This window comes from Penaeus chinensis, chromosome 3 (assembly GCF_019202785.1).
Source record: "Penaeus chinensis breed Huanghai No. 1 chromosome 3, ASM1920278v2, whole genome shotgun sequence".
In the NCBI taxonomy this organism is placed as follows: Eukaryota; Metazoa; Arthropoda; class Malacostraca; order Decapoda; family Penaeidae; genus Penaeus; species Penaeus chinensis.
The window spans coordinates 36,545,224-36,555,223 of record NC_061821.1 but is presented as its reverse complement, the minus strand read 5'-3'; the positions used below and the strand labels follow the sequence as shown (position 1 = coordinate 36,555,223).

The 10,000-nt window shown below is 47.3% G+C and overlaps 1 protein-coding gene across 1 annotated transcript in view; it reads right to left on the bottom strand.

The window, feature by feature from the left end:
* LOC125041339 (glycine-rich cell wall structural protein 1.0-like) overlaps positions 1-10,000 on the bottom strand; it is a 25,968-nt gene that overhangs the window by 5,417 nt on the left and 10,551 nt on the right. Inside the window, exons 4-5 of the mRNA XM_047636208.1 lie at positions 2,572-2,694; positions 202-529 (exon numbers count right to left, since the gene is read on the bottom strand). Of these exons, the coding sequence (XP_047492164.1) occupies positions 202-529; positions 2,572-2,694 (451 nt within the window). The remainder of the gene's footprint in view (positions 1-201; positions 530-2,571; positions 2,695-10,000) is intronic.

Below are 10,000 nucleotides of genomic sequence, written 5' to 3'. Positions count from 1 at the left end.
CCCCTCCCCCTCCCTCCCCCTCCCCTCCCCCCCCCCCCCCCTCCCTCTCCCCCCCCCCCTCCCCCCCTCCCCCCCCCCTCCTCCCCCCCCCCCTCTCCCCCCCCCTCCCCCTCCCCCTCCCCCCTCCCCCCCCCCCCCCTCTCCCTCCCCCTCCCCCCCCCCCCCTCCCCCTCCCCCTCCCCCCCTCCCCCCCCCTCCCACCTCCCCCTCCCCCCCCCTCCCCCCCCCCTCCCCCCCCCCCTCCCCCCTCCCCCTCCCCCTCCCCCCCCCCTCCTCCCCCCCCTCCCCCCCCCCCCTCCCTCCCCCCCCCCCCCCCCCCCCCCCCCCCCCCCCCCCTCCCCTCCCCTCCCCCCCTCCCCCTCCCTCTCCCTCCCCCCCTCCCCCCCCCCCCCCCTCCCCCCCCCCCCCCCCCTCCCTCCCCTCCCCCCCCCCCCCCTCCTCTTCCTCCCCCCCTCCCTCCCCCCCCCCCTCCCTCCCCCCCCTCCCCCCTTCCCCCCCCCCCCCCTCCCCCCCCCTCCCCCCCCCCCCTCCCCCCCTCCCTCCCTCCCCTTCTCCCCCCTCCCCCCCTCCCCCCTCCCTCCCCCTCTCCCCCCCTCCCCCCCCCCTCCTCCCCCCCCCCCCCCCTCCTCCTCCCCCTCTCTTCTCCCCTCCCCCTCCCCTCCCTCCTCTCCCTCCTCCCTCCTCCACCTCTCTCCCTCCCCCCACCTCCTCCCTCCCCCTCCTCCACCTCTCTCCCTCCTCCCCTCCTCCCCCTCCCTCCCCTCCCTCCACCTCTCTCCCTCCTCCCTCCCCCCTCCCACCTCTCTCCTCCCTCCTCCCTCCTCCACCTTCCCCTCCTCCCTCCTCCACCTCTCCCCTCCCCCCCTCCCTCCCCCCTCCCTCCCCCAAACCCACTCCCCCTCCCTCCCCCCTCCACCTCTCCCCCCCCCCCCCTCCCCCCTCCCCCTTCCCCCTCTCCCTCTCCACCTCCCCCTCCCCCTCCTCCCCTCCCCTCCTCCCCTCCCCCTCCTCCCCTCTCTCCCACCCTCCCCTCCTCCCTCCTCCACCTCTCTCCCTCCTCCACCCTCCCCCTCCCCACCCTCCCCCCCCCCCTCCCACCTCCACCCACCTCCCCTCCCTCCCACCAACCCCCCACACCCCCCCCCCTCCCCAAACCCTCCACCCCACCCTCCCCCTCCCCCCTCCCCTCCACTCCATCCCCCCCCCCCTCCACCTCCCCCACCTCCCCCCTCCCCCCACCCCCCCAAAATCCTCCCCCCCCCCCCCCAAACTCCCCCCCCACCCACCCATCCCCCCCCCCTCTCACTCCCCCTCCTCCCCCTCCCACCCTCCTCCCCTCTCCCCTCCTCCCCCTCCCCCCCACCTCTCACCCACCTCCCTCCACCCACCCCCACCCTCTCCCTCCTCCCTTCTCCCTCCTCACCCTCTCCCCCCCTTTCCCCCCTAATTTATTAATCAAATGCCTATCGCTATACACAAATCTCATTTTTTTCCTTTCCTCCCCCTCCCTCTTTCCCCCTACTTCCTCCTCCTCTTTCCCCGTTTTCCTCTATTTCCTCCTCCTCTTCCTCGTTTTCCTCTACTTCTCCTCCTTTTTCCCCTTTTTTTGCCCTTTCCCCCTCTGTTCCTATCTCCTCTTCCCCTTTTTTTTTTCTTTCTTTCTTCTTCCTCTTTCACCTACTAGCCCTTCCTCTTCCTCTTCCCTCTTCTTCCCCTTTCTTTTTTTCCTTCCTCTTTCTCCTATTGGTCTTTCCACATTTACCTCTTCCTCTTCCTCCTCTTCTTCTTCCACCGAACTCAATTATTTCCTTTTTCTCCTTCTCCTTCTCCATCTTCTTTCATATTCCTCTATTTCCTCTCTTCTCTCTCTTCACACTTCCCACGTTCTCTGTCTCCGCTTCTTTTCTTCCTTTCTCCTTTCCCTTTTCCCCCTCTACTTCCCCCCAATTTTTTCCCTCCTCCCTCCTTCCTTTCCTTCTCTCTCTTCTCCCTCTTTCTCCCTTCTTTTCCCTCCTTCTTCTTCCCCATCTTGAATTCCCTCCTCCCTCCCTTCGTCCCTTCTCTCTCTTACCCCTCTTCATTTCCCTCCTCCTTCCTTCCTTCCTCTCTTCCTCCTCTGCTTCTTCTTTCCCTCCCCCTCCTTGTTACATTCTTTTTTCCATTTCTATATACCCATTTACTTTCTATTTTTCTCTTTTCCCCCTTCTTCACCCTTTTTCCTCTCTCCTCTCTCTCTCTCCCCCCCCCTCCTCCCTCTCTCATTCTCCTCTCCTCCCCCCCTCTCTCTCCTCCCCTCTCCTCTCTCATCCTCTCTCTCTCCTCTCTCTCTTCCTTCTTCCTCCTCTCCCTCCCCCTCCCTCCCCCCCCCCCCCCCTTCTCTCCCTCTCTACCCTCCCCCGCTCTCTCCCCCTCTCTCCCTCCTCCCCCCCCCCCTCCCCCCCCTCTCCCTCTCTCCTCTCCTCTCCCCTCCCCTCTCTCCTCTCTTTCCTCTCTCTCTCTCTCTCTCCATCTCTCTCTCTCTCTCTCTCATGCTCTCCCTCTAAAAGGGCCCTGATCCCACACTCGTCACACCTCCTCACCCTCGAAGCCCTTTGTTTTGACTCTTTTGCCGCGAAGGTCCTCCTCGAATAAGTCAGATGAGCCTCTGGAATATGGGTCTGAGGGGGACGCTGGCCGGCGTACGATGCTGCTCCACTTCTGGCAGAATGTCGTTTTCGGGAATTGGCGACGTTGTCCCTTTCTCCCCTCCTCTCCTACTCCCCTCCCCCCCGCCCCCCTCGCCCACACCTCCTTCCTCTTCATCCTTTGTTCAGGTTACTCCTTCCCCCCCCCCCCCTCATGTTTTTACCATCATGCATTGCTTTGCTTTATGTGTTAATATGTGTTTGTTTTTCGTGGTGTGTGTGTAAATGTGATGTGTGTTTGCGGCCCGCGTGGGGTTTTGGGTTTTGGTGTTTCAAACATATAAATACATTATAAAATATATATAATAAATATATAATTACACACACACACACACACACCACCACACACACACATAAATATATATATATATAAAATATTAATATATATTTTATATAAGTATTTTAAAAATATGTTGTGTGGTGTGTTTGTGGGTATGTTGGGGTATACTTATAGTACATACCACACAACACACACACACACACAAAACAACGTAATATAAATAATTAATATATATATTTTAATTTATATATGTTGTGGTGTTTGTGTGTTGGTTTTTTGTGTTGGAGTTTGTGAAGGGGGATCCCAAGGTAAAAAAACCCCCAATGGAAAACAATTTTTGAAAGTCCCACTTTCAATAAAACATTTTTACATTTGGGGTTTTTTTACCAAATAAATAAATATATATATATAAAAATATATATATTATAAATATTCAAAGTATAATATACATATTATAATTATATATAAAATAAAATATATAATATATACACAAAAAAATTTTATAATGTAAACACACCACACACAGCAATATATATATTTTATATATAATATTATTTTATTTTATATTTTTAAAAAATTTTATATATAATAATAATATAAAATATAGATTTAAAAATATATAATATATATATTTTATATATGGTTTATAAAAATTAAATAATATATATATATAATAAAATTTTCAAAGATATATTTTATAACCCCACATATGTATGTATTTTGTCTATAAAATTGGATGTACAAATGGTATGCATATATATACATAATAATAAAACATATATATATAAAAATATAATAAACCTATATAAAATCTTATATATTATGTATCACGTATTAAAGTTGCATATATATAAATATTTTTATATAAAAATAAATATACAAAATATAAATATATAAAATATATATATTAAAATATATATATAATTTTATATAATATATAAAATTTTTTAAAATAAAAAGGTAACAATAAATATATATATGTATATATATAATATATATAAAATATATATATATATAAATTTATATTGGTTTTGTGGTGTAAATATAATATTAAATTTATAAAATTATATATATATTTTTATTTAAATATAATAAATATATAAATATTACTACCCCCAACACAAAGCCCCACAATACTCCACACACACACACACATACCAAATATATATTTTATAAAAATATATTATAAATATAAAAATAATTATAAAAATATATATACTAAAAATATTATAAAAAATAATATAAAAATATATATAATATAGTTTGTGGTGTGTAATATAAATATATATATATATATAAAAAATATATATTAAATATATATTATAAATGGTGTATTATAAATATATAAATAAATATATATATCAAATATAAAATTTAAAAACAAAAACCCCCACACAAACACACAACTATCTAAACTATCAAACTAACTATCTCTAATATATTTTTGTTTTATTATTTATATATAAATAAAATATATAAATATATTTATATAAATATATAAAAAAAAACACACACATATAAAAAAATATATAAAATATAATAAATATAAAAATAAAATTTCCCCTAAAAATAATGCTTGTAGTAAAAAAATGCATAAACAAAAACAAAAATACATAAATATATATAATATAATAATAAAAATTAAAAATAACAAATTTTAAGTGTGTGGGGTTGTGGTATTTTTTGTTTGTGTTGGTTGGATTGTTACAAAATAAAAACATAAAAAAAAAAATAAAAAACACACACACACATATATACATAAAAATGTGCGTTAAGTTTGAACATACACATCGCTGAAAACAACTCTCGTCCCTTGTGACTCACGTAGCACAAACCGACGCACCCAGTGGTCCTCGTACCCTCTTAGCGAAGTGACCAAATCGCGGGGGCCCCCACGAGCGCCGCCAAAGCCGGGTCAGTCCGGCATTCCCCCCATAAAGATAAGCAAGATATCGTTGCTCCCCGCCCCGCCCCCCCCCTGGGCCCGGGCCTTCCCCAGGGGTGCCGTAACTGAATTCCGAATAAATTCGGATTTTAACGTAACAGAAATACAAGTTAAATTTGTTTTCTTTTTTGCTTCGAATTAAATTGTATTTCATATCAAATCCCAAATTTTTTCGGAATCATTTTCTTGACCCTTTTAAATTACCTTTATCATTTTCTTCTTCCTCTTCTTTTTCTTTTATCTTCCTTTATCTATTTTTTTTTTCTCTTCTTTTTTCCCTTTTCCCCCGCCTTTATCTATTCCCTTTTTCTTCGCCTTTTGTTACCCCTCCCCTTCTTTGGGTTTTTTCCCTCTTCATTTTCCCGCATTCCCCTCCCCCCATCTTTACAAGTCTTATTTCATCTTCGGTTTTCCCCTTCCTCTTTCTTATTCCTTCCTTCTTCTCTTTTTTCCCGTCCGTCGTGCCGCCACTTGGCTTTGAGTGTGTCCATCGCCCTATGTTTGTCGTGACTCAAATTTGCGTTTTAACGTAACCTCATGTCATTGGCCTCGTTTCGCCAGCTGTCGGGGGGGAAGGGGGTGTGTATTAAAAAAAATATATATATATATATATAAAATATATAAAAAATATATATAATAAAAAATATAAATCCCCCATATATAAACAAATAATATATATAAATAAGAAGATAATAATATTCATGTACTTATTTTATTCTATATACTAATCTATGTCTATCATCAAACTGTCTATCTACTACTATATATAATTTTGTTTGTAGAGTTTTTGTGTGTGTGTGTTTGTGTGTTTGTTGGGGTGTGTGTTCATGATCAAAATATAAAATAATATATAATTATAAATATAATATATACATAAAAAAAAATAATATATAAAATATAATCATACATTATATATATAAATATATAACCTCGCCCCCCCCTCTCTTTTCCTCGTCCCAAATTTTTTCCTTTGTCTTCCGCACCCTATTTTCCCTTTTCATCCTCCGTTTTCCCCTCGTTTTTCTTTTTTCTTTTCTTTCTCCTTAAACCCCCTTCCCTCACTCCTCGTCCTTCTCTCCCCTCGCTCTTCCTCGTCCACCCCTCTCCTCCCCCTTCTCCCCCTTTCCCCTACCCTCGGGCCCCCTCTCCTTTGCTCTCCCTTCTTCATCCACCACTCTTTCCCCTTTCCCCCCTTTTTCCCCCCCTTTTCCCCAAAGGCCCCTCGTCCGTCTCTTTTCCTCTCGTCCTCCCCGTTCCTCCTCCCCCCCTGTCCTCCTCGCCGTCCTCTTTTCCCTTTCTCCCCTCCTCGTCCTCCCCCCCCTTTGTCCTCCTCGCCGTCTCTCTTTTCCCTTTCTCCCTCCTCGTCCTCCCTCCTCCTCTCCTCCTCGTCCTCCTCTCCCCCTCGTCTTCCTCGCCTCCCCCGTCCTCCTCGTCCTCCCCGTCCCCGCCCTTTCCCCGCTTTCCCCTCTTCCCGTCCTCCTCGTCCTCCTCGTCCCCTCGTCCCCTCGTCCTCCTCGTCTTTTCTTTCCCCGTCCTCCTCGCCTCCTCTCTTTCCCCGTCTTCCTCTCCCTCCCCCCGCCTCCTCGCCCCCCTCGTCCTCCTCTCCTCCTCGCCCCTCGTCTCCCCCGTCCTCCTCTCCTCCTCGTCCCCTCGTCCTCCTCGTCCTCCCTCGTCTTCCTCGGCTTCCTACAGTCCCTCCTCGTCCTCCTCTCCTCCTCCGCCTCCCTCGTCTCCTCGTCCACCTCGTCCTCCTCTCGTTCCTCCTCGACTTCTTCGTCCTCCTCGTCCTCCTCGCCCTCCTCGTCCTCCTCGTCCTCATCGTCCCTCATCGGTCCTCACTCGTCCTCCTGTCCTCCTCGTCTTTCCCTCGTCCCTTCCACTCTTCCTCGTCATCCTCGTCCTCCTCGTCCTCCTCGTCCCTCCTCGCCTCCTCGTCTTCCTCGCCTCCTCGTCCTCCTCGTCCTCCTCGTCCTCCTCGTCCTCTCCTCGTCCTCCTCGTCCTCCCCTCGTCCTCCTCGTCCTCCTCGTCCTCCTCGTCCTCCTCGTCCTCCCCCTTCCTCGTCCTCCTCGTCCTCTTCGTCTTCCTCGTTCTCCTCGTCTTCCTCGTCCTCTCCTCCGTCCTCCGCGTCCTCCCCACCCCTCGCCTCCTCGTCCTCCTCGTCCTCCATCGTCTTCCCGTCTTCCTCGTCCACCTCGTCCTCCTCGTGCCTTCCTCGTCCTCCTCGTCTTCCTCGTCCTTCCGTCGTCCTCCTCGTCCCCCTCTACCCTCCTCTCTCCACGTCCTCCTCGTCCTCCTCTCCCTCCTCGTCCTCCTCGTCCGCCTCTCCTCCTCGCCTGTCCTCGTCCTCTCTTCCCTCCTTGTACACCCTCGTCCTCGATGTCCCCTCATTGTCCTCTCCTTCCTCTTGTCCTCTCCCTCCTTGTCCATTCTCTTCGTCGCCCTCGAATGACCTATTCTTTTTGTTGTACGTTTTTAACACCTTCTTTTATAATGTCTCAATCTCCTTCGACCTTATTTACGATCATGTATCCTGAATCCTTTGAAAGTATAGAAGAACTTATGTACCTCATATCTGCTATAATTTACTGTTTTTGGTCCCCTCACCCTCTCTTTCTCTCACTCCTCTCTCTCTCTCTCTTTCCTCTCTCTCTCTCATCTCTCTCTCTCTCTCTCTCTCATCATCAACCTCCTCTCTCCTCTCTCTCCCCACCCTCTCTCTCTCTATCTTCTCTCTCTCATCTCTCCATCTCTCTCTCTCTCTCTCCTCTCTCCTCTTTCTTTCTTTCTCTCCTCTCTCCATCTCTCTCTCATCTCTCTCTCTCGCCTCTCTCTTCCTCTCTCCTCTCTCTTCCCTCTCTTTCTTCCCCCCTCTGTTCTCTCTCTCTCTCCCTCTCCCTTCTCCTTCTTCTCTCTCTCTCTCCTCTCTCTCTCTCTCTCTCTATCTCTCTCTCTCTCTCTTTCTTTCCCCCTTCTCATTTTCTCTCTCTCCTCGCTCTCCTCTCCTCCTCTCGTCTCTCTCTCTCTTCTCTCTCTTCCAATCTCCTCTCTTCTCTCTCTCCTCTTTCTCTCTCTCTCTCTCTCACTCTCTCTCTCTCTCCTCATCTCTCTCTCTCTCTCTCTTTCTTTCCCCTCTTTCTCTCTCTCTCTCTCATCTCACTCTCTTCTCATCTCTCTCCTTCTCTCTCTCTCCTCTCTCCTCTTTCCTTTCCTCTCCATCTCATCCTTCTTTCTGTCTCTTTCTTCTCTCTCTCTTCTCTCTTTCTTCTCTCTTCTCTCTCTCTTTCTCTCTCACTCATCTCTTCTCTCTTCTCTCTCCTCGCTCTCTCTCACTCCCACCATCTACTCTCGTCTCTCTCTCTCCTCTCTAACTTTCTCTCTAACTCTGTCCCGGTCATGTCTGTCTGTCTTTTGTCCTGTCAGTCTGTGTTCCCGTCTCTCTCTCGCTCTCTCCTCCGATCAACCCCTCTCTCTCTCTCTCTCTCCTCTCTCTCTCTCTCTTTCTCTCTCTCATCTCTCCTCTCTTTCTCTCCTCTCTCTCTCTTCTCTCTCCTTTCTCTCTAACATTCTCTCTAACTCTGTCTCTGTATCGTCAGTCTGTCCTGTCTGTTTTGTCTTCTGTCCCTTGTTGCTGGTCAGGGGGGTGTCTGGTTTCCTGGTTTTTCTGTGGTTCTGTTCTTGTCTGTCTTCTGTCTGTCGGTCTTCGTCTTCTTCTGTCTCTCTCTCTCTCTCTCTCTCTTTCTCTCTCTCTCTTCATCTCTCCTCTCACTCCTCTCTCATCTCTCTCGTCTCTCTCCCTCTTTTCTCTTCTTTCACTTTCGCTCCTCTCTCTCACTCGCTCACTCTCCCTCTCTCTCTCGTCTTCCTCTCTCTCCTCTCTCTATAACTCTCTCTCAAAACTTCTGTCTCTGTCTCTGTCTGTCTGGCTGTCTGTCTGTCTGACTGTCTGTATGTCTGTTTCTCTCTCTCCTTCTCTCCATCTCTCTCACTCTCTTCTCTCATTCTCTCTCTCTCGCTCTCTCTGCTCTCTCTCTCTCTCTCTCTCTCTCTCTCTTATTCCACCGACTTTGCCAACTGATATGTAATAATGCTATCATTAATTCGTTGTCCTTATCCTTTTTTACCTTCTTAACTGAGGTCAAATTAAAGAGCAAAAGGAAACCATGAATATTCATACACCCATTACTCCCCCCCTCCCCTTATCCTCTTTCTCTCCCTCTTTCTCAGTCTCCTTATACATGTGTGTTGTGGTGGTGTGTATTTGTGTGTGTGGTGTGTGATGTGGTGGGTGGAGTGTGTTGGTGTGTGGTGTGTGTGTGTGTGTGTGTGTGGTTGTGTGTGGGAGTGTGTATAAGTATATATATAAAATAAATGTATGGTAAATATATATTTATATATATATATATAAATATTTTCTCTTTATTGATCCTGCATAATATTAATCTTGTTATTGACACTGTGACCATACGATTCTGTATTTCGCCCGTCCGGGTCGAACTATTCCAAGTGACTAAGAACTTCAGTCACTAGTAATTTCATATAAATGGGCATCTTATGCTTTAAATGATATTCTATGGGGACTGAGGCATTGAGGTCAGTTCATTTTTGGGGGTAAAATATTGATAACACAAATATTATTAAAATCACAACCACACACACACATACACACATCAAATTAACAAGTATACTGCATTGAAAGTAGATTTAAACCGTCAGTTTATGTACTTGTGTTATTTACAGGACTATCCAGGAGGTAGGTTAAGAAGGAAGGTAGAGGGGGAAGAGGAAAAGAATGGGGGAGACGAAAAGAGAAAGAGAGAAAGTAGGGCACGGGGAGAGGGGGAATGGGGAAAACAGAGGACTTGAAAAGGGGAAAGGGAAAAAGGGCAGGCGAAGGAGAGGAACCTTAAAGAAAAAATAGGGATGGCGGAGGGAAGGAGGTAAGGGGAGTTTAAGGAGATCGAGGGAGGGCATGTTGTAGTCTCCAATGAGGAGTAAATCTAAAAGACATAACAGAGCGGGTACGGAAAAGGGAAAGGAAAAGGGAGAAGGGGAGGCGAAAGGTAAGAGAAGGATGAAGCGGGGAAGAGGAA